General features: G+C 37.0%; 1 protein-coding gene across 4 annotated transcripts; it reads left to right on the plus strand.

Annotated features, from left to right (window-relative positions):
• Nucleotides 1–4,839: 4,839 nt before the first annotated feature.
• SIRT1 (sirtuin 1) lies at nucleotides 4,840–24,767 on the plus strand. 4 transcript variants are annotated; one of them, XM_032231957.1, is made up of 10 exons: nucleotides 4,840–6,351; nucleotides 8,181–8,294; nucleotides 9,806–10,047; nucleotides 10,980–11,132; nucleotides 12,846–12,993; nucleotides 14,479–14,558; nucleotides 16,928–17,114; nucleotides 18,074–18,649; nucleotides 21,480–21,671; nucleotides 22,717–22,802. In XM_032231957.1, the coding sequence occupies exons 1-9, from the start codon at nucleotides 5,748–5,750 to the stop codon at nucleotides 21,668–21,670; spliced, it is 2,295 nt and encodes a 764-aa protein (XP_032087848.1). In that variant the 5' UTR covers nucleotides 4,840–5,747; the 3' UTR covers nucleotide 21,671; nucleotides 22,717–22,802. The 4 variants fall into 4 exon arrangements, with proteins under 4 accessions (XP_032087848.1, XP_032087845.1, XP_032087847.1 ...); XM_032231954.1 differs by lacking the exon at nucleotides 21,480–21,671 and having other exon boundaries at nucleotides 22,717–24,767; XM_032231956.1 differs by lacking the exon at nucleotides 21,480–21,671 and having other exon boundaries at nucleotides 5,691–6,264; nucleotides 22,717–24,767.
• The last annotated feature ends 103 nt before the right edge of the window (nucleotides 24,768–24,870 follow it).

Below are 24,870 nucleotides of genomic sequence, written 5' to 3' on the forward strand. Positions count from 1 at the left end.
CACCAAAGCAAAAGTTTGTGAACTGTAACCAATCATTTAAGACACTGCATGTGGCATGCATCAAGCCTGTGGTGATTTATTCAATAAACTACAAATAAAGAAACCATAACTCAGTATGAACCCCATTACTTGCTTCCCATTGATGTAGCCTTTATAATAAATTCACCTAACATAAAAGTGAGAGCCTTGAGACAGTCCGATTTAATCAACGCTAAGTCAATGAATAAATGGAATTAACTAATTGTCTAGGAGTTAAATAGGTATAAATAATTCAAAAAATGAAAAGAGGAAGCTAAGACTGACTATAAGTTGGGCAACCAATATATTTGATTATAAACCAGCAAGAGAGCATAAACCTTGCACAGATATTTTGCTACAAACGCTCATATGGAACCAAAGTGGTCCATTAACACAATAATTGCTTGACATGCATAACGTTCAGTGATCTGATTTATGTAATTGCATTATTGTGACATTTTTTATCCTCTATGGTCACATATTTACAATTAATGTATTTTTTATAAATACTGTATTGTTTATGTATATGTATATGCCATACATATTTACATAGCATTTACATGTATATGCATGTATAGGTATGGAGATGATAAATAAATAGCTAGATAGCTAGATAGCTAGATAGCTAGATAGCTAGATAGATATAGAGAGAGATCAATCTACGGTGGCGCAGTGGTTAGAGTGCAGTACTGCAAGCTACTTCTGCTGATCACTGGCTGCCAGCAGTTTGGCAGATGGAATCTCACTAGGCTCAAGACTGACTCAGCCTTCCATCCTTCCGAGGTGGGTAAAATGAGGACCCAGAACTGTAACCTCTTAGAGATGGCTGAAAAAGACCTATGAAGCGGTATATTATATATATATATATATATATATATATATATATGTATATGTATATGTATATGTATATGTATATGTATATGTATATGTATATGTATATGTATATGTATATGTATATGTATATATATATGTATATATATATATATACACACATACATACACATACATACATACATACATACATACATATATATATATATATATATATATATATATATATGTTATATTTATGCTGATAAATAAATAAAGGGAGACTAGTATAGATCTATTTCAAGCTATTTAGCTCTCATCAGCTAGCCACAGCTAGCCTTGAAATAGATCTATACTAGTCTCCCTTTATTTATTTATCAGCATAAATATAACAAATGTAACAAAAAAGGCAACAGTAAAAAAAATATTGGGTTTCTGTCTGGATGGACTCTTGTGACGAGCCTAATGACAGAGAGTGGAAGTGTGACCTTCCTCCCATACTTGGGCATACCAGGGGTTGTGACTTTAAGTATATATATATATATATATATATATATATATATATATATATATATATATATATATATATATATATATATATATATATATATATAGAGAGAGAGAGAGAGAGAGAGAGAGAGAAAGAGAGAGAGAGATATGGATAGATAGATAAATATGATATAGATATATTATCCATCCATCCATCCATCCATCCATCCATCCATCCCTATCTATCTATCTATCTATCTATCTATCTATCTATCTATCTATCTATCTATCTATCTATCTATCTATCTATCTATCTATCTATCTATCTATCTATCTATCTATCTATCTATCAGGATGTGTAGCATCCTAGACAATACTGTGGACCGTGGCCCAGCATTGCTTATATGCTATGTCCTGGATAGAAGGAATTTCCAATAATTTCTGCTCTTTTCTATTATCCAGGTTTTAACCACAAATCATATGTACATTTTTTTTCCATTTTACAGTATATAAAAAAATCTGTTAGAGGTTTCCAGTCAATTATAAATATATTGGGTATTTTTCTCTAAACCAAGAAAATTATTTAGTCATCTTCGCAGATTCCATCATATTCACCAATCATTCCTCCATTGTGGGTATTGCTGAACCTTTCTGCTTTTCAGACTGTAGTAGCATCACTGACGTTATCATTTGTAAAAAGAAAGTTCCTTGAATTCTTGTCTAGCTGCTTAATCCCCAAATCTCTCATTTCAATTATATTTTAATCTTTAAAATCTTTTGAATTAATGTATGCATATGTATGATGACAGAATCTTTCCCCTCACTAAACTGACCCCCCCCATGTTTATTCTATTGCTGGTTTCAGATTCTAAACCAAAGTATGCGTAAGCAAACAGTGTTTTTTGCAAAATTATATAAAATTCTGATGTTACCTCTGAGTGTGAAACATTATTATTGTTTATATAAAGGATTTCACTGTAACAGAGCATAGGAAAATACCTACATGAGTATTTATCCTATCGATTGTTCACATAGTTACAAATAATTACTTACAATTCTGTTTGCCCAGCGGTTTTCACAACTTTAGGGTACTAGTATTACATGAGTGATGATGAAATCTGTTCCATTTAGATATGGACAACATGTTTTGCACCATGTTTGTTACAAAAAAAAAGATCACCTATGTTTAAAATTTATGTTCACAGGGCAGTATTTGTAAACTAAGTAATACCAAGCAGACTAATTTAATAGAAGTCAGAATGGACATATGTAGTAGTATCTGTAAACAATCTTTTTGTATTCTTAAATTAGAATAAGAAATTAAAGCTTTGCTGGGTGTAACAGAATGCAATTTACTTCTGTCCAACATAATGGAACCAGTTCAGCTGTCTCCCTGAGTTAATGCAGTGTGTAACCCCAGTAGCTGTGTAGTTGTATACTGATGGGAGCAGAGTGGAAATGTAAATATTTGCAATGAAAACTGGAGAGCCAGTTTGGTTAAGGTTCTGGCCTAGGAATCAGGAGACTCTGAGTTCTTCTCCTGCTTCAGACAGGAAAACTGGATGGGTGACTTTGGAGCAGTCACTCTCTCTCAGCTGAATCCACCTCACAGGGTTGTCGTTGTGGAGAAAATAGGAAGAAGGAGCATTAGGTAAGTTTGCTGCCTTGAGTTACTTATAAAATAATGAAGGTGGGATAAAAATCTAATACATTAAAAATAAATAAATAAATAAGACAGGACACAGAAATCCCTCTTGTTGCTGTGGTTTAGTTAAAGAGTTACTCAACACCATATCAGCACTGGCTGAAATGCTTGTGGAATCCCATAGGGTGACCACTACCTGGTTGCTTTTAATTCTGAGAAATCCCAAAGGTCCTTTTCCAAAAGGAACGTGGACTTTTTCCCCCCCCCCCCTCTTGAAAACGTTTTGTTTCTCATCCAAGAAGTTTCTCAGCAGAACTTTTGGAAAAGCACCTTTGGGATAACCATGACCTAGATCAGTGGTTCCCAAACTTGGCAACTTTAAGACTTGTGGACTTTAACTCCCAGAGTTCTCCAGCCAGAAGAGCTAGCTGGAGAATTCTGGGAATTGAAGTCCCCAAGTCTTAAAGTTGCCAAGTTTGGGAACCACTGACCTAGATGATTTGAGAATCTCCATAGAAATTCTGAGAAATGTTGACCTGAAAAATCAGTGCACAACCTGATGGCTGGAGTAAATGAGGACACAATGACACCGAAGGGTTGGGAGGGGAAAATGGAAGAGGGCAGGTGGTCATCTCACCAAGGCAAGTACGGTGGAAGTGAGAGAGTATACAGGTAGTTCTCAATAGAGCCTGGGATTTTGGTCATAAATTGTCATAAATCAAGACACCACATGACCCAATTCAATTTTACAACTGTTTTTATAATGCAAGTCACCACAATCATTAGACAAACCACAAGGTCAATAAGCCAACCACCTCATCATTAAGCAAATCCAGCAAAGCATCCTGGAAACTGACAAAAAGTCACAAATCATGGTCATGTAACTGAGGAATGCTGCAACTGGTCATAGTTGTGAGCTGGTTGACAAGTGACCAAAATGTAATCACGTGATTATGGAGACAGGGTGGCAGCTGTGACTTTGAGGACAGGTCGTAAGTACTTTTTTTTTTAAGTCCACTGCAATTTTGAACCAGCATTAAATGACTAGTCACAGATAAGGAAATACCTACAAATTCCTCTAGCATCCCATTGTCAGACTAGCTTTCCTCAATGATCAGACCAGACAGGCTTATGAGTGCCTATAGAATTGACTGAAATACTCCAAAGGAGAAAATGAATCACCAGAATGCCTTTTTTCACAAAATGTATTGAAGTTTATTATCAAATAAAATACAAATAGAAACAATAGTCAAGAAAGAGAAAAGATACGAAGAATGAAGGAAAAAATAGCAATTTCTGATTTTTTTCAGTGCAATAAAGTGCAAATAAAATTAAAACTTCAATCTTTTGCTTTACATTTCTAATTGATTGAAACATTTCTATAATAACAAAGTTGAACTAGTCAACAAAACCTAAAATCAAAATTTAATACCCCTCCCACCCAATTTGAGCTTGTTTCCAGGTGAAAACAAAAGTAGACACATCCTGTCTTTAATTAAAAGTCAATTTTGCCATCTTCACTACTGTCACCATCCATTCTTATTCTCTTGTGGGAAGTGATGTGACTTCTCACCTTCCAGCCAGTTATTTCTTTGACTCAGTCTCATTTCTCTATTTAGTCTTTAGGGCAGGGGTGTAACATGTGGTGTGACACCCAGAAAAATACAGCATATTTCACTTAAGCCTCCAAGGAAAGATTGAAGGCAAATGTGGACCAGGCTGAAGAACATCGTGGCTTCAAAAAAGGACTGGTTTGGATAAAACTCGGCATCACTTTTTCACGTAGCTATTGATAAAAATAGGATCGCCAACATCCAATGACGGATATGGCACAAGAAGGGCAGGAGTAGGCAACTATGGCCCCTTTACGACCTGTGGATTTCAACTCCCAGAATTCCTGAGCCAGCATGACTTGTAGTTACAGGTAGTCCTCTTTCAGCAACCACAACTGGGATGGCAACTCAGTCCTTCAGCGAAGTGGTCACTAAGTGAAACCTCAACTGTGTTTACTATCTTATTCAGCTTTCCTCCCGAGAATAACAAAGGTGGCAAGTGTTGGTCGCAAAGTTATGTTTTCGTCGCCTTGGTCGCTGTCCAAGGAAGTTTATAAAAGGAAGACTATTAAGTTCCTATACTATAGCGATGTGTTGTGCCTCTATGGCAGGGGTCTCCAACCTAGGCAACTTGTGGACTTCAACTCCCAGAATTCCTCAGCCAGCCTTTAAGACTTTTGATGCTTTGGTTTACCCCACGATCTTCTTTCCCCCCTCGCTCCTTAACAGCCCCGCTGGTGGACCCGAACCAGGAAAGGCCACCTAAAGAAGGCTTTCAGGGGCAAAAAAAAAAAAAGAATGAAAGGGATTCAGCTACGAGCGTAAGAGGGACCCACACATGAGGCAGCCCCGAATCTGCTACGATCAGCGCCGAAAAGGGGAGCCTCGGCAAACGATCGACGAGGGCGGCGTCACGTGACCGACGCCTCCGCAACGAAAGCCGCCTCCACTTTTTCCTCCTGCGCCGCTGCTGGCTTTTTTTTTAAAAAAATTGAAATCTCGCTTAGTCATGTGACCCGTTTGTTGTTGTTGCGGTGCTACGCAGGGTTTCGGCCCGCGTGGGCGTCGGCCGGGTCACGTGCTGCGTTTAAATCTCATCTCCTCTCTCTCTGAGGTGGGGGCCGCTGCTTCTATCTGCTGCGCCACTATGAGCGGCCGCCGCGACTGACTGAAAGGGCGGGGGGGGGGGGGAAACAGGAGGAGGCGGAGGGAGCAGTTGCTCCTGCTCCAAGATGGCCGACGAGGAGATGCCACTCCTCCATTCCCGGAGCGGCGGCCGCCGCGGCAACAGCAACAGCAGCAACTACGGTGCCGCGGCGGCCACTGAGGCCGAGAGCCCCGAGCCCGCTCTCAAGCGTCCGCGCCAGGCTTCGGTTGAGCGGAGCTGCGCGGCCGCGGCGGGAGCCGGCGGAGAGGTAGACGCGGCGCCTCCGCCAGGAAGGGCTGTCGAAGAGGCCCTGAAGGGGGACAGGGCGGTCCCCGCCGCCTGTGTCAGCGGCCAGCCGGGCGAGGCTGCCGCGCCGGCGGGGGCAGCAGGAGAAGGCTGGAGCTGTGCGGAAAACGGGGCCCGGTGGTGGGGCCTGGTCCGAGAGGAGACGCCGCCGCACCAACGGCAACTGCCGCGGGGGCAGAGCCAAGGGGAGGGCGCGGAGGCGGCGCCCGCCGGAGAAACAGCGGAGACGGCCATTGGCTGCGGCCCGGCGCAGTCTTCGAACGGCGCGGCTGAGGCGGAGAGGGCGCCGCAAACTGGTGAGAAGCCGCCGGGGACGGAGGGAGCAGCGGCGCAGAGGCGGCCCGTCAGCCTTGACAGCGAGACCGCTTGGCGCCAGGAGCCCGGTAGGGGCTGCCCTCTCTTTAAAACTGGGGATCGGGAGCATAGAATAGAATAAGATTATAGAATAGAATAAAATAGAATAATAGAATTGGAAATAGAATAGAATAGAATTCTTTATTGGCCAAGTGTGTTTGGACGCACAAGGAATTTGGTGCATATGCTCTCACGGTACATAAGGACAAGAAAATACATTCATCGAGAATGAAAAGATACAACACTTAGTGATAGTCAAGGTTACTAATAAACTATCAAATTGTACTAGGAAACAGAAACAATATAAATTGAAAGATACAAGCAACATGGTTATAGTCATAAGTGGGAATAGATAGGTAATAGGAAGGATGAGAAGAATAATAGTAATACAGTTTTAGTAAATAATTTGACAGTGTTGTGGGAATTAGTTGTTAAGCAGAGTGAAGGTATGGGGGGGGTGCTGTCCTTGTGTCTAGTTGTATGCAGGGCCCTGTAGTGTGGTTTTGAGGGTTAGAGTTAGGAGAGTCTCCCTCCCAGCCCTTGACAAGTTTACTCAAAAACTAATTCGGTTCACTCCAAAACGGTACCTCTCCTTGTCAGGGCTTTCTGGTGGTTCTATCGGTAGAGCCTGCAATCCCAGGCTCTTTGGTCTTTTTTTAACTCTTTTATTTCTTGTTTATGATACACATGGTTGAAGAGTGAGTTTATTCTCATTCTTACAACTGAACAGTTTTTTCAAAATGTGCATCCTGTCCTTATGGCAATGCGATAATCTTCACTGGATTCATGAGGATTTACCCTAAGGATGGATAAGGACTTCAAGATTGCCAAGGAAAATGTTAGCTCTTTTTAGGGAGGCATGAAAGAAAATACTAATTGTTATAAAACTGTTAGTGCTGAATGTGTGAAGTTTCTTTTGCAAGTGTATTTTTTTTATTAAAATTGGCTTAACTCTAAGATAAATTGTACTAGACGGATTGGTAATTTTTCCCATTAACAAAATGGACATGCATAGACAGTAATTGTTTAATATTAGACTGCAATGCTGTATGGATTTGTCAGAATATTAAATCAGTTCAGTATCACTTCTGTGTGTGTGTATGCACATATTTGCACACACACGCATATAGGTTATAGATCAATTGCTTCAGTATCTTGTTCTATAAATGTTTGCTTGAAAGCCATTGTGTTATATAATTGGAATATATTTTTAAGCAAATACAAGATTGCAACTTTAGTGAGTTTAAATCTATGAATACATCTGAATAGGGATGGAAGTTGGATGCAACTTTCTTTTGAAATTAAGAGAATGTTTTTTCCAAAAGCAAGAATTGCTGGAATAGTTTAAAAGATTGAAAATATATTGACACCTTAAGATCATTTTTGACAACACATTATATAGAAATTATACACAGTAGTATAAAGCAGAAATAACAACATTCTAAATGAGTCTCATGACTTATTTTTAACACTTGCAGTTTATATTGCATATATTAATAATTGCATATGTGTATGTATTGGAAATTTGTTTCTCCTTGTCTCCTTGTATATTTAATTGTAGAAATATAAGCATAAATGTAAGCTGCACTTACATTCTAAAGGTGTAGAAAATTTTAAGAAGGCTCATAAAATATTTTTTAAAAATATGTTGAAGATGCCAAAATTAAAACTACATTTATCATAGATTTATTTCTATACATAATAAAACTTAAGTTTACTGATTTTTATCTACCCAATACTATTACTTAAACCATACCTCAATAATATTTTTGCTTCCTTATATGTGTGCAAAACAATATAGTATATTAGAAATATGATGGCACTACTTTTGTGTAATAACTTTATCATCATTTTACAGATGTATTTTTTAGTGATGAAATTATTGCAAATGGCTTCCATTCTTGTGACAGTGATGAAGATGATAGAACCTCTCATGCAAGTTCCAGTGATTGGACTCCAAGGCCACGGATAGGTAAAATTTAGTTGTTAATCTAAGGCAGTACTCAATTGTGACAACTTTAAGATGTATGGAGTTCAATTCTCAAAATTTCCTAGCCAGCATCTTCTGGACTAAAATCACCTCAGTTCTTCATTTATTTTCCTATTAACGTTGAGAACATTGGGATACTTTATTCGTTTTATACAGTCTGCCACTTGCTGCTTGTGAAATGTGTGTAATTTCCATTCCCCTGAGTTTAATAGCACTTGATCTTAAGTTAACAGCTGAAAAGAATGCCACCTTCATAGAAGCATGGAACTATAGTGTTCTCAGAGATTCTTCCTATGGCACTTTAAATGCATGATTAAGAGTTGTGGGCAGAAATGTATAATGTACTTCGATCTTTGATTCTTTTTATAAAAGAAGAAGCTTCCCAAATTGTTTTCCTCATCTACTTTTTTACATACTTATCTCCATGTATACATATGAAAAGATGTTATACAGGTAGTCCTCACCTTATGACTGGTCACTTAGCAACCATTCAGTGTTACGACCTACCTGAGGCAAGCAAGTTGACCTGGTTCTGAAGTTCTGACTCACATTTTCGGTGCTCAGCAATACAGCTGCATATGGTCACATGATGCCATTTGCAGCAGTTTGGTAAAAAAAAAACATAATTTATTGTTGGTTATTGGCAAGAATAGTCATAGCAAACAATGCTTTGCTTAATAACTGTGGTACTCACTGAATGACTGCTGCATTAAAAGATTGTAAAATAGTGTCGCTCACATGACCAACCTGATTTATGATTCTCATAGGATAACAACTATAATAGGCAGGCTCCATTATGGTTATATTTCAAGGACTACCTATAAATGGTCCCATCTTTATAAAACACACTTCTTTAAAAAAGTGTAAAAGTTGGTACTTTATTAGGGCAGTTTTATAGTATTTTATTAAGGCATTTTTTTTTTATCTTGTGGAAGTAATGAAGGGATGTTATAGATAAATTTGAGGAGGTAAACAATATCAAAAGGACAACTGGGTGGGAGAAAATTTCCAGAGCAAGAATGACAGGGCTTTGAATAAGGTGATTCTGGGTGTTGCGTGTTCCTAACTACCGATAAGATGTTAGTAGGTGAAGAAGCCTTAGGGTTGCTGAAATAGAAGTTACTCATAATATCACTGCCTCTGCTTTTTTATGGCATGAAGTGCAATGCGTTTTCCTATTCCAAATACAGCAGATGAAATTACACAATTTTCTCATTTGTTTATTCTGTCAGAAACTTCACAAGTAAAATAAGTCATACTATATGGCATAAAATTTAAAATATAAAATACAAGATTAAAATATGTAGAAGTTAAAAGCTTCCCTGAAAAATGTGTGCCATAAATACATGCGGGCGTCTCCTGGGCAATACCTTATAGCTGGTTAATCCTTTCAGTCCAGAAGCACCCGAAAAGTAGTGAGGGGCTCATATTCTCATTTAATCTGTCTATATTATCTTGTACTCATAATTATTTTATTTTATTTTCCATAATAGGTCCATACACTTTTGTCCAACAACATCTCATGATAGGCACAGATCCACGTGCAATTCTGAAAGACCTATTGCCAGAAACAATTCCTCCTCCTGAATTGGATAATATGACATTATGGCAAATTGTCGTTAATATTCTCTCAGAACCACCTAAAAGAAAAAAGAGAAAAGATATTAATACTATAGAGGATGCAGTGAAACTCCTGCAAGAATGCAAAAAAATAATTGTATTGACTGGAGCTGGGGTATGTATTCACGAATGGAATACATGTTTGATGTTTTAATATGCTCAATGAGTATAAATGCTATGTGAATAATTGCTCTGTGCCATGTAATTGTTACCCCTGAGCAAATAGTTGTGATTCCACATATGAAACAGTGCAGCGTATGGTGCAGTTCTTATTTTGTCATCTTGTTATTGGTAATAGTTTCTCTAACTTTTTGAAATAGCAGCAACCCTTAGTGTTGTAGTTCAAGTTATTTGCTGGTGACTCATAAATAAGAAAAAGTGTACCACTATGATCTGAAAATAGTACTGCATATATTCTCATATAAATCCATCTGTGGATATGCTTACCCTCAAATTTTTAATGAAAATACCATTAAAAATGTGTCATTTGTGGATGTCAAAAATTGATGGTCGGATTATCAGCAGATGGGCTTATTCACAAGTATATTGAGAAATACGGTACTTAAAAAGTGTACAATGTATACTAAGATAAGTCCATGAACAGTTTGGGGGGTGTATGTTGGCACCTGATATTCTTTGCTTATATGACTATATACGCTAGTATTACTAGTCTGAGTTTCAGGAAACATGACAGAGCATCATGCTACTACTGCTAATAGAGTCAGGCTGTCCCTGTTTTCGTTTTTGTGGACTGGTAATAACATCAATAAAATAAAGCAAGTATTATTAATTTACAAGTCTAATATGCTTGATTCTCTTAGGTGCTCTGGCTACAGTTATATTGGCATTTCCTCGCATGGTAATTTTTTTCATATAGATGTAAAGAAATACACTGTTTCTTTTGCAGTTAGACTTTCCTCACATGTAGGTTTTTTTAAGAATACCAGTGAGTATTTCACAGGTCATTTTTGATAAAAGAATCTTTGTTAATTGCAACAATATTAGCAACTGTCTGCTATATATTCTATATTTTGCCATCCATTTTAGGTATCAGTTTCTTGTGGTATTCCTGACTTCCGATCAAGAGATGGTATATATGCCCGCCTAGCAGTTGATTTCCCAGATCTTCCTGATCCTCAAGCAATGTTTGACATAGAATACTTCCGAAAAGATCCAAGGCCATTTTTCAAATTTGCCAAGGTGCTAATTGTCTCTTTGATTTTTTTTAATCTTTGAAAGATAATCATTTAAAAACTTCCAACAGATTTCGTACATCTAAATCTTTTTATTTGAACACCCCAATTAGGTCACATTGGGAAAGATCCAGTGAAGTTGTCTTGGTGAAATACTGTAGATCCACCAGCAAAATCGATTCTCCCCCCCCCCCCCCCCCCCCCATATATCTGCTTGCATCATAAATCTGCCCTGGATGAGGAGGGGATTTGGAACAAACTTGAGACATAGAGGAGAGACAAAGGAGAGATGTAGTAATTTGATACTGCACCTATTTATGGAGTGTATCTTACTATTTTCACAAACCCACCTATACCCAATCAACCTCAACTTGAGGTTCAGTCTGAATAAGGACAGTAATAGACTAAAATCCTTAGATTTGGGAAACTAGGTTTTCTTCCCAGCATAATGCATGACTTAGAGGTCATTGAAGTTAGATGATAGATGATTTAGGATATAATTGTAGTACCAAGCTATTTATTTCATTAAATTTATTATGTAAATTGTAAATTTAATAAATTTATATGTCGCCCAATCCCGAAGGACTCCGGGCGGCTTACATAAAAACAGCTACAAAATAATACAAAAACAAAGAATGAAATAGAGAAAAACAAGTTAAAAAACACATCATGCACTCAGTCTTAGTGGGGCTGGACCTCAGTCATGAGGTCAACAGCCCCAGGCCTGCCGGAATAGCCACGTCATAGTAAACTTACGGAAGGCCGAGAGAGTGGGCAGGGTCTAGATCTCTCGGGGTAGATCGCTCCATAGGGCCGGGGCAGCTACAGAGAAGGCCCTCCCCCGAGGGGCCGCCAGACGACATTGTCTAGTCGACAGCACCTGGAGAAGGCCCACCTCCTCGGGCGGACTCTGAACTGCTTACAAAATATATTTTAAAAAAGACACAAAACAAATGGCCAGATTAAAAACAGTCATTAAAACGAAGCATGACAGTTTCCATCTTCAACATAATATTCCCTGGCTTGATAACAGCTAGATTTGAAGGGCTTTTTGAAACACTAGATGAGAGGCTGCAGTCTGTATCTGTAGGGATGCTGTAATGGTGATGGGAGGGGGTGCTATGACAGTAAAGACACATTTTCTAGATCCAATATGACATTTTGATGTAGAAACTGCATTAACGTATTTAGTGCTAATATAGATTGTGCTCTGGACTATTTTGCCTTTAGCAAAGTAGATTCAGCAGTTTTCTATCCTTCCCAATCAGCATTTATGCAATTTGCAATGTCAAGGGCGTGATTTTCTATAATTAAGTTGTATTTAGTATATTCACAGGTCAGTAATATTTGTTGGGAAACTTCTGTTGTCTTTCAGTAATATTTCAAGTTTGTGAAATTACTTAATGATTAATTGAAATTCTGAGATTTGGATTATATATTTGGTATCCTATTTATATCTACTCCAAAGTGAGCTCTATTAAATGTGCAGGATTGCTCTTTTAGTATTCTGTTCCCAATAACTATGGGAAGCTGCAGCAAGATATGATTTCTAAATTATGCTTCCCAACAATTCATTTCCCTTACCAAGTAGTAGATATGTAACAGCAAGCATTTGCTACATTTTCCATTAGTAGTTTTTATTGTATGTTGAACTTGTATATGTGGTCTATGTAACAATTGCAGACATTATTGACAATATCTTGTTTGCTTTCTTTTTCAGGAAATATATCCTGGACAGTTTCAGCCATCTCTTTGTCATAAATTTATTGATTTAATGGATAAACAAAGAAAACTCCTTCGCAATTATACTCAGAACATAGATACACTGGAACAAGTTGCAGGAATTCAAAGGATAATCCAGTGCCATGGTAAGTGAAATATACATTCTTTTCTATCCTTGATACATACTTATAATAAAGATGAGGAGAAAATGATAACAACTAATCAAAGCCACACAGTCTAAAAATCCTTCCTTGTTCTGGCATTCTATAACAAACTGTCCGCATAACAACTTTACACAATTCCATTGTTGTATCTCCTCAAGTATACTATTTCCAAGCCTTTTGTGGTCTGCATGCTAACACCTTTAGCACGTGTGATGGATATACCATTATCTTCACCATTACAGTGGCCCCTAGTCATATGCAAGGAAGTCAGAACTCGCATTAACTAGAATAAGTGTGATAAAGTCCATGGCAGTGACTGTATTTCCTATCCCCTGCCCCTGACTAATTAAATCAATTTCATATTGGCAGATTCCTGTATTAGCCTCACACATTAATCACACAACTAAGATCCCAGAGGAATGGAAAGAAGCCATAATCGTCCCCTTGTATAAAAGGGTGATAGTAATTTAATTATTAATTAAATAATTTATAGCTACTTATACGCCTATTGCATCACTACAGGTAGTTCTCAACTTACAATGGGTTACTTAGTGACTGTTTGAATTTAGTATTGACCGCCTTCCCCCAAAAAGGTTTACTTATGTTTCTGGCAAAAAAACTGCCCATTGTGAACAATGCATTCACTTATGACCCGGCAGTCACTTAATAACCATAGATTTAATGCCATAGTGATGTGCTAAGCAAAATGACATAAAATTGGGTCTGCTATGTTGATGAAGCACTTAATGACCAGCATAATTTACATCCATAACCTCAGGCGCAATTACTGTCCTAGGTCGAGTACTATAGTAAACTATAAGCCAGGTACAGTACCTATTTAGCAAACTCCAAATGTGGGTAATAAAAAAGTGAATAATCAATTCTGAGCAAGTAGAGTTTCAACTGGGACAATCTGCTACAGACTAGTAGTGCTTCAACATCAAAAATATACCAACGACTCTTGACTTGAATATTTATGCAGCCCTTTTATTGATTTTAAGACAGTTTTTGATGATATTTCAAGGGTAAGATTTTGAGACAGTCTAAGCAGATCCTCTATAGACAAAAAAGTCCTGCTTTGTCAGGCACAGACGTTTTCCAACATGTTCCTACTCAATAAACTATGCAATAAAATCTAGCCTTACATGCAATCAGAGATCTTTCCAACTTTATTCAAACTGGCAAGAGGGTGAAACAATGTATCCTAGCACCATTTTTTAAACATATATATCAACTTTCTAATTAAAACCTTTCAGATGTGCTCTCTCTCTAATCCTCAAATTTGAGGGCCATATTCCTCTGTCAGAGGCAACACTAACCATTACAATATCCAGCCACTTGCTCGGTTTCGTGTACTGCATACAATGAATATATTGAAAGTACGTGTATTACTAATAAAATCTCTGAGTGGGGAAAAAAACCTTGACAACTGGTATGTTCCTTTATTTGCTGGTATATGTATTTCAGGTTCCTTTGCAACGGCTTCTTGCCTCATCTGTAAATACAAGGTTGATTGTGAAGTTGTACGAGGAGATATTTTTAATCAGGTAATTATTAGTTAAGAATTGACTGGTGAAAAAGAACTATATGCCCTGTTTCCCCCCAAATAAGACATCCTCAGATAATAAGCCCAATTGAGCTTTTGAGCGCATGCGTTAAAATAAGCCCTCCCAGAAAATATTCCAACACAGCAGCAGCCATGAGGTGATCACGCTTGCCACCTCCTGCACCTCAAAAATAATAAGACCTCCCTGAAAATAAACAGTGAAAAAATGTTTATTTTGGGGGTCAAAAGAAAATAAGACCCTGTCTTATTTTCAGGGAAACACGGTATTAGGAATGTTATTAAATACATTGAAAATATAACTGTAAGCATGCAAAATCTTTTCGTTAAAATTGATCCAGTACAACTTAAAATATAGCATTCTCTGAAACTAAATATGTGAATCGTAGCTACATACACAGTAATTATTGTGATTACTTTTCTTTATAAAGAACCTGTTGGAGGCTCCACAGTTGCATTATATATAATTATTTATGTAATTATATTTGCATCTTATCAGTTCTCCATTTGAAAAAGAAAATGGAAATTAAATGCAAAGAATAGTTCATTGCTTAATAGTGATACTGAGTAATGCCATCTAGTACAAAGTACTGCATTTTAAAAAAGGATCAATTGAAATAATTTTGCAATTGCCCCTTAGAGTTCATGTTGCAGTCAAACATACATTTAAGAAGGATTGAAGAAAGTGTGTATGCTTGACCAGGACATGATAGCATTCTTTAAAAACCTAAAGCACTGTCACCAATCCTTTAAATGACAAGAGGGGTACACTTAAGTTGAACATTACTTTTTAATAAAGTCAATGAAAGCTAAATGCAATCTCTCCTTTATTAAAGCTTTTCAAGTTAGACTGCTAGCAGTTTGATGATGGTGCTGTTAATCTTGATCTTCATGTATCATATAGGGTTGGACTAGATGGCCTAGGATACAATTGCAAATTGCATATTATTACAAAATTTACCACATCACAAATGTAAAATTTGCCAAGTGTCAGAATTTCGTGTATGAATTTCAGTTCTGGCTTTACACCACTGTATTTCACATGGTTTCTAGTAAACTATACCTTTCTCCACCCGATAGTGTTAAGGATTGTTTTTACTTAGAAATTCAAGCTGAGGCAGCAGGTCTGACACCAAATTTATAATAGGTCTGGGAAATATTACGGTAGCTGTGCTAGAGTTCATTTTGATTTTCAGTAATATTCTAATGACAGGGAAATGAAAGTAGTTTGCATTTGTCCTTTTCCTATGGAAATTTTCACTTAGGCTAGAATAAAACGTCTCAACCTCTCAGTAGAACCATTGTAATGATAGACTAATTGAACAAAGCATTGGAGCACTGATAATGCTTACCTAGTACGGTAGTAAAATGTCTGCAAGCAAAAAACCAAGTTCAAGGAGCACCAAAGACAATAGCAATCTTTTACAAGGACATAATTAATCCGGGGGATGGGGGGGAGGTATGGGATAACATGACAAAATGAAATAAACTCACATATAGTATCCAAACAAATAACAAAGCTAAAATAAGAGAAGAATCTTGCAAAATAAAGTTTAGAAGGTTGAAGACAATAAGATGGCTGGCTGCCCTATAATCTGACATAATTGCTGTAATTTTAAAGGTTTTATAGGCAATTTCAGATCTGGCAGATTCTTAAGATATGATTTCATTAGTCAGTTCCTTAGCTGCAAACATATATCTTTTCTCTTTATAGTCCTTGGCAGAAATTCACACCAATATGCAACCTAGCGTATTTTTTGGAGTATAAGACGGAGCAAAGGTTTGAAGAGAATTTTTTTTAAAAAAATTTTTTTGCACTGCAAACCTCCCCAAAATGGCCTCTTTTTCGTAAAAACGGGTCTGTATTTTTTTTTTTAAAAAAAGGCATGAATAGTCCTTAGGAGCTTGTACAGTGCTCCTGGGGGGGTGAGGGTGGGGCAAAAATGAACAAAAAATGGCCCATTTTTCGCAAAAACAGGGCCTGTTTTTTGTCAAAAAAGTGCATGGATAGCCTTTAGGAAGCTTAGAAGAGTGCTGCTGGGGGGTGGGGGTGGGGCAAACAGGGCTGTTTTCGCTCATTTCTGCCCTCCCCAGCCCCCAGGAGCTCTCTGAAAGCCTTCTAAAAGCTATGCACGGCCATTTTGATGAAAGGGGCAGAGTTTTGGGAGGCAAAAAAATGCTGTATTCAGTGTATAAGACACACCTAGATTTTCAGCCTCTTTTTTGAGGGAAAAAGGTGCGTCTCATACTCCGAAAAATTGTAGGTTGTGCTTCATTCTTTTATTAAAGGTTTATCAGTTATGAGTGCTACTTGTATAAAATGAACAGTGCTAATGCAAATTCTTTAATCAGGTTGTTCCTAGATGTCCCAGATGTTCACCTGATGAACCCCTTGCTATCATGAAGCCAGAAATAGTATTCTTTGGTGAAAATCTACCAGAGCAGTTTCACAGGGCCATGAAATATGACAAAGATGAAGTTGATCTTCTGATTGTTATTGGGTCTTCACTTAAAGTAAGACCAGTAGCATTGATTCCAAGTGAGTATTGATTATGTATTTATTGAGAACAACAGAGAGTACAGTTTAAATTAATTAGTGATCATGACAAATGGTGCTAGAAACCATACAAAGTAGAAAACTTCATAGATGTGGAAGCATGGTAGGAAAAATAAATATTATATATCAGCACAAATAAAAAACACAAATATAACAAAGGCAACAGTAAAAATATTGGGTTTCTGTCGTGATGGACTCTTGTGACGAGCCGATTGACAGATGATGGAAGCAGTTAGCTTCCTCCCATAATTGGGGCTTACCAGGGGTTGTGACACTAAATATATACCTTCTTCCCTGGCTTCAGCTGATAAGGAGGAGACCTGTGGCATAATGGCTAAGACGTTTGCCTAAGATGCAATACAGCACAGGTTTGAATCCCAGTAAGGGTATGGCTAGCTGATGAGAGCTACATAGCTTGAAATAGATCTATACTAGTCTCCCTTTATTTATTTATCAGCACAAATAAAAAACATACATATACATATACATATACATATACATATACATATATACATACATACATACATACATACATACATACATACATACATACATACATATATATATAAGCCTCAGTGGCGCAGTGGTTAGAGTGCAGTACTGCAGGCTACTTCTGCTGACTGTCAGCTGCCTGCAATTTGGCAGTTCAAATCTCACCAGGCTCAAAGTTTACTCAGCCTTCCATCCTTCCAAGGTGGATAAAAATGAATGTCCCCCAGATTGTTGGGTGCAATAGGCTGATTCTGTAAACCGCTTAGAGAGGGCTGTAAAGCACTATAAGTCTAATATACTAGGGGTGTGTGTGTGTGTATAAATGTGTCTTTCTGTCTATCTTAAATACCATAGAATTAGGCAGGATTCAGACATTTATATAGTTACATATATTCCATAAAATTATCCAGTTGTTAATAGCTCACTTTATTTTTTTCTTAAATATGTAGGTTCCATCCCACATGAAGTGCCTCAGATTCTAATTAATAGGGAACCATTGCCTCATCTACACTTTGATGTCGAGCTTCTTGGTGACTGTGATGTTATTATCAATGAATTATGTCATAGATTGGGTGGAGAATATTCAAAACTTTGTAATAGTTCCATTCAGCTTTCAGAAATAACAGAGAAACCTCCACGGCCTCACAGAGCGTTTGAAAAACATTTAACAGAGTTACCACCCACTCCTTTAAACATTTCTGAATCTTCTAGTTCATCTGTCAGAATTCCATCACAAGATTCTCAAGTGATACATTCAGAGCATTCTGATCAATATAAAGCAGGAAATTCTGATGTTGCTTTGGAATCTAAGGAAAACTCTATAGAAGAAAGACCACTAGAAGTCCATAACTCTTTAGAAAATTCAGAAGGTACTCATGGTCAGTTAAAAACTACAGAACATGTGAAGGAACCTGGATCTAATCAAGAAGAAAACAAAGAAACAAGTGAAAAAATCTCTGTTGAAACAGTGAGAAAATATTGCTTGAATAGATGTGCAAAAGAGCAAATTAGCAAGCGGCTTGATGGTAAGTGCTAAGTCTATTGTAAAAGCACTGCTTTGAATGTTTTCTTTAAGTATAATCTTTATTGTCATTGTACTTAAATACAACAGAATTGGTTATTATTTCATATTATGTTTTAGAATAACTTTGGAGTATTCAAATATAATTCTTCCTTGAATGCTTCAATGTAACATTGAAACATTCAGTCAGGCATTGGTAAAAAAACAGCCTAGCCTAGCCTACTACCATGTTATAGCAGTGTCTCTTAAATTGTGTTCCCCTCAGGAACCCTTCCCAATTTTACCCCCCCCCCAATTTTGTAGGGGTTATATTTATCAATATTTACCATGCTAAAATTAATAGTGATTAATTTGCTGCCATTACTGTTTCTCATAATGGTTTGATAGGGTTCTAATATTATTGTTCAACACAGGCTGGCAAATAATTTAATTTTACAGATCCTTGAGAGGGTTTTTTTGGGGGGGGGCAGAGATCCTTGGACCAATTACACTTTGAGAAACGCTGATACAGGACAGAAAATCTAAAATAAACGGATTATAGCCAAAGAGCTAATCTATTAGAAATGTTCATTTTTAAACTATTGTTAGATAATATTAAAAACTGGGAACAAATTAACTATATTGTATATAACATATTCTGGATAGTATTCGAAATTAATGGGTTTTGTTTTTAATCAGTGTTGGTTTAGAGGAGCAGGAATCCCTGTAGTCATTTCTATGAGACAAGAGGCTTTGGTTCTGAATAGTTAGTTAAGTATGGGTGAAGTGATCAGATTTCAGGTTTGCAAGATGTACTTCATTCATATTCATCAACAGGTGCAGTAATATTCTTTATGATCATGGGATATTAGGATTAAGGCCCAAGATTCCTTTAAAAGCAGGGGTCTGCAACCTTGGCAACTTTAAGGCTTGTGGACTTCAACTCCCAGATATCCACAAGTCTTAAAAGTTGCCAAGGTTGCAGACCCTTGTCTCAAGGAATCTTCAGAACTCCAGAAAAATCTATTCCTTCAAACTTTATTCTATCCTTGTAGCCCAATTTAGAAAGCGGGGAGGAGAAATAAATATTTTGCAGAATATTGAGAGAGAAACATGCTGCTTAGTTTTCACTATTAGATCATCTAGTTCAAGAGATCCCATTCTGTTTTCTACCAGCACAATTCCTAGGACACGTCTAGAAAGCTAGGAATAGAAAAGTCACTACTATGTTTGGTCTGCATAAATGTACATTTCATTGCAACACCTCCCCAAAGAAAAATGCCATTTTCTCGCTTTTATAGAAGGATTTGAAATTGAGGCAGTGAAAGTTTTAGCTCATGTTTACTTAAAACCTTGCTATAGTGTATTTATTTATCAAAATGATTTGCTGCCCACCTCAAGGTTCAAGGTAACTGAGTGAATAAAATCCAAAAATTCAATAGTAATAAATATAAAAACTGATTAAAGTTACAAAAGTAAACAAGCTAAAGAACAAGGATTAGGAGGAGGGGAGAGGTGGGGGTGCCTTATTTTTTTAGTGCACCAAGCACCTCCAGCTAGCTTCTCCTTCAGGAACCCATGCCAGCTGGCACAACCAAGTTTTAAGACTTTCCCTGAAGGTTAAAAGAGAGGGAGCAGATCTTATCTCCTGTGGCAAGATGTTCCAATGGGCAGGAGCTGTGTCAGAAACTTTAAGTTAAAAAAAGAATCTCCGACCAATATGCATTCAATAAGTATAACCCTGTCAACAGACTTACAATCTAAATCAGGAGTGTCAAATTCACGTCGTCATGGCGACATCACGTGAAGTATTGGGACTTTTCCGTTTTGCTAAACCAGGTGGGGGCGGGGCCAGCATGTGACACATCTGGGCTGCGAGTTTGACACCTCTGGTCTAAATGAATGAAAAACGTTACCATCTTTAGAACAACTCTTGTAAGATAAATAGAAAAAGAATTTGGAAGTAATCTTTTCTTTAGGCTGTAAATATAAGTGTATATTAGTTTATGTGAAAAAGTGAATTGTATAGTTTTTCTTCATAATTTTTTCTACAGCATTAGGTAGAAGCTGGTATGGTATTTGTACTTAGTGCTGAATAGTATTGCTGCAGGCATACTATTCACAAGCTTTTGTTTTTGCCTACAAGTTGTAATGTGGGAATGTGTTTTGTATTTCTTACATTACCCATTTTGTTAATATTTGTTTGCTTTGTTTTTTTTTCTTCCATTTCAGAATGTCAGTTATACTAAAGATAAAATCCTGTTTTTTTTTTTTAAAAATGTGGTTTTTTTTGTCATATCCCTTGCTTAGTTTGTGAGAGAATATTTGTAGCACAAACCCTTTGTGGTAATCTTAGTCCTATTGCAGTCCTGTTGTACAGTCTATGGTGCTGGTTTTGAATAGATTTTTTTGATGGTGAGATCTGAAGCTTAGGGCCATATTTATTTACGTCATTAGACTGGATTGACACAATTCCTGATTTAGGTGAGTCTTTTAGAGAAGAAGCTGATTTTAATAAATAAAAAAATAATTGGACTTAATCTGGACTTAAAACACATCTTGGCAATTAGATAATTGCATTCATATTACATAAGAATTACATAAATTACATATGATCCACTTTCAAGTGCAGTTCAGGGAGTTGCTTATGACCTTTAAAGCCATTAATAGCATAGGTCCAGGCTATCTGAGGAACCACTTTTTACCACTAGGCTAAGGCAAGGTTGTCCTTTTCATGCTGGTAGAAAGGGCTTAATTCAGATCCTGTTGGTCAAAGAATTCCGACTGTCGGGATCCAGAAGAAGAGCCCTTCTCTGCTGCAGCGCCCACCCTGTGGAACATCTTACCCTCTACAGTAAGATCCGCCCCCCAACCTCCTATCCTTCCACAACAACTCGAAGAAGACCTGGCTCTAGTGATTGGCCTGGGGACCAGATGGGGGAATTCCACGCTGGGGGTAGATGCTAGATTGATGGCAGACTCCACTTCTCCTCCTCCGTGCTCTCTGCTCTTCTTCACCCATCCATCTTTTTGGTTATCATACTGAGGTACGGATACATCAGTGTACAGAGATGGGCAGCAAATAAATTTAACAAATAAATAACTCTTTATATTTGCCTTGCTTTAAAAGTCTTAGAAACTGGTCTCCCATGAACAGAATATGTCAGAGCCATTTTAAAGGGACGTAATGTACATGTTAATGTATAGTGAAAAGTTTGGACTGGTCTAATTAAAGTTAATTTAGAAAGGCTATGAATCATTAAAATGGGACAAGGTGTGTTTTTGAAGCATTTGAAACTAAATGGCAATAAACATCAACATACTATTAAGTAGCTATAAAACGCAAGAGGGAAAGCAGAGAGAGAGAAAAGCAAGTTACCGCATTTTTTGGAGTATAAGACACACTTTTTCCCCTCAAAAAAGAGACTGAAAATATGGGTGTGTCTTATACACTGAATACAACATTTTGTGCCTCCCGAAACCCCGCCCCTTCACCAAAAAGGCCCTGAAGAGCCTTTAGGAGTCTTTCAGAGTGCTCCTGGGTGCTGGAAAGGGCAGAAATGAGCAAAAAACGGGCCATTTTTTTGCTCAACTTTGCCTCCCCCCCCAGCCTCCAGGAGCAGTCTATAAGCCACCTAAAGGCTATCCATGCCCTTTGTTTGACAAAAAACGGGCCCGTTTTTGAAAAAAATGGCCTGTTTTTTGCTCATTTTTGCCCCCTCCCCCAGGAACACTTTATAAACCTCCTAAAAGCTATTCATGCCCTTTAAAAAAACTGGGCCTGTTTTCACGAAAAACGGCCCGTTTTTGGGAGGTCTGCAGAGTGCAAAAACTTTTTTTTAAATGTACTGTTTCAAAATCTTGGTCTGTTTTATACTTCGGTGCGTCTTATACTCTGTAAAATACGGTAATTTAGTGCTGCATTATAATAGTTTTCCCTTGGTCCTACTGACACAAATAAATGTTTCCTTATAAAAAATATAAGATATGGAGAGTTCAGAACTATAAGTGTCATGCATTTATGTATGATTGTATTCTTAGTGATGATGCCTTCTTCTTTTCCCTTTTTGTTGTTGATCAAACCTGTTTCAGGTACTCAATATTTGTTTTCACCACCAAATCGCTATATTTTCCATGGCGCTGAAGTTTATTCAGACTCTGAAGATGATGTCATCTCCTCCAGCTCTTGTGGAAGTAGCAGCGGTAGTGGATCATGTCGGAGCCCAAGCTTAGATGTAGAAGAGGAGAGTGAATTGGAAGACTATTACAATGGCATAGAAGAAGAAGAGGAGGAGGAGGAGGAAGAGGCCGACACTCCTGACAGAGAAGAGGAGAATGGATTTGAGGAAGATGGAACTGATCTTCCAGAATCTGTTGACGAATCAATTTCTATAAATCAGACAGTAGAATTTGACAGTTCATCAGACAAGTTGTAAGATAATTACTGATTTATTTCAGGAACTTTTCCACCAGCATTAGCAATTTCGGCATGTTGGAATGAATGTATACTGAATTCAGAACAAGGCAAACAACGATGTTTATAAACATTAGAGTAGATTTTCATGCATAGTTTTCTAACTTTTCCAATTGAATTCTATAAAGACACACTCAACACTAATCTTTATTGCATTTTGAGTTTTGTGGAAGGTACTAAGTATCTTTTACTGTCACTACATTCATTGTTATTAATATGTGTTGTGTGAGTGTGTGTATTCGCACATATACAATATTTTTGGCTTTATAAATCTCACCCTGTGTTATTTCTGAACCATTTAAAAAGCCATCATAATATTAATATAATATAAAGGGAACAGCTAATCTAGACCAAAGAATGGTATTTTTCATACCTCTCTTGCTTTGCAACATTTCATTTTATTTATGTCTCCTTAGTCTGCTGCTGCAAGAATATGTTGTTAAATATGAAGATTTTCCCCAAATACCTATGGCAGCTATGTTTTCTGAACTCTTCATGTTGGATATATTTGCATGCAATCATATTAGATGTTAATTAGACATCAGTGAGCATCTGAAAATTCCTTAGGTTACCAGAAAATAGCATTTTAAAAACCTATTTAAATAAATGAAAATGCTATTTTTAAAATAAAGGCTAAAATAAAGCAATTTTCTGTAGATACATAATAATGCTTATTGGCTTACAAAATTACAGGAAGAAAGTATTAGATAAATCATTAATCCTGTTAACATGAGTATTTAGTGCAGGAAGTTGGTATATAAAACAATGTATAAAATCTTTGTGTATGCTGCCAAGATGTGAATATTTAAGTGTTGGAAGGTGTATATATAATGTTCAGGATATAGATGGAATTTTTGCCCAAGAACAAAAGTGTTTCTATACTTTTCAGTACTTTTATACAAACATTTAATGAGAGCTATTCACGCATCCAGTAAAACACAAAATTCAATTTTACCTTAACTTTAAAGTATGCTGCTTAAAGGCTTCTCTGTTTAGAGAACCTCATTACCACTTCTTGATAGATTGATGTAGAAAAAGCAGCAACCGAAATGAGTTCCAATGCTGCTTCAAAACTGCCTCTTGAAATAGATGTGTCAAATGTTTCAGCTGTAGATTGTCTCAATTCTTTGTGCTTCGTTTGATCGTAGGTTTTTAATTTCTTCTTGAAAACACTTTTCAGCTGAACCCCGTAGTTAAAACCAGTTGCCAATAATTCTTTCGCATTTCTTTAATATTCCATTTTGAAATATATAGAGTTGTTCTTTTCAAACAGACAGTACATCCAATTTGTAACACGGCATAATGAAGTGTTAAAAATGGCATTTTGTGTTCATTTGAAATGTTGGCATGTTTTCTTGTTGTCCAAGTTATAAATAGAACTTGAACAATTACACTTAAAAGAATGCAATATGTTTAGCTTGGCATGCATGTCAAACTGTATTTGTGCTATAGGAGATATTTTAAATGGAAATATTTTGTTTTAAATTATTTTTACAGTGTGAATTATTTTCTGCTTTTATATTGTATATAGTGTCTTTTATGTAACCAACTGGCAGATGTTTTGTAGAAGATTGTTTAAATTGACCTAGCTCTCTTCCTGCAACTTTTGAAATACAAAACCAGTGTTTTATACTCAGTCTGATTTAAATCTATTAAATTGTTAACTTTTGGATGCTGTTACAATGTGTGCACATCTTGCATGCAGTGTTATTAAGTATGGAAATTGATATAGTTGGTGAGAAATAATATGCTGCTTCACCCATATTACTCCA

Source organism: Thamnophis elegans, chromosome 15 (assembly GCF_009769535.1).
Source record: "Thamnophis elegans isolate rThaEle1 chromosome 15, rThaEle1.pri, whole genome shotgun sequence".
NCBI classification, from domain to species: Eukaryota; Metazoa; Chordata; class Lepidosauria; order Squamata; family Colubridae; genus Thamnophis; species Thamnophis elegans.

Bases quoted from the DNA above. Each gene is read 5' to 3' on its own strand.
- SIRT1 (XM_032231954.1), top strand. From the start codon at position 5,748: ATGGCCGACGAGGAGATGCCACTCCTCCATTCCCGGAGCGGCGGCCGC. The intron at 14,559-16,927 runs GTAATTATTAGT...TTCTTTAATCAG, and splicing joins GAGGAGATATTTTTAATCAG to GTTGTTCCTAGATGTCCCAG. The intron at 18,650-22,716 runs GTAAGTGCTAAG...AACCTGTTTCAG, and splicing joins AATTAGCAAGCGGCTTGATG to GTACTCAATATTTGTTTTCA.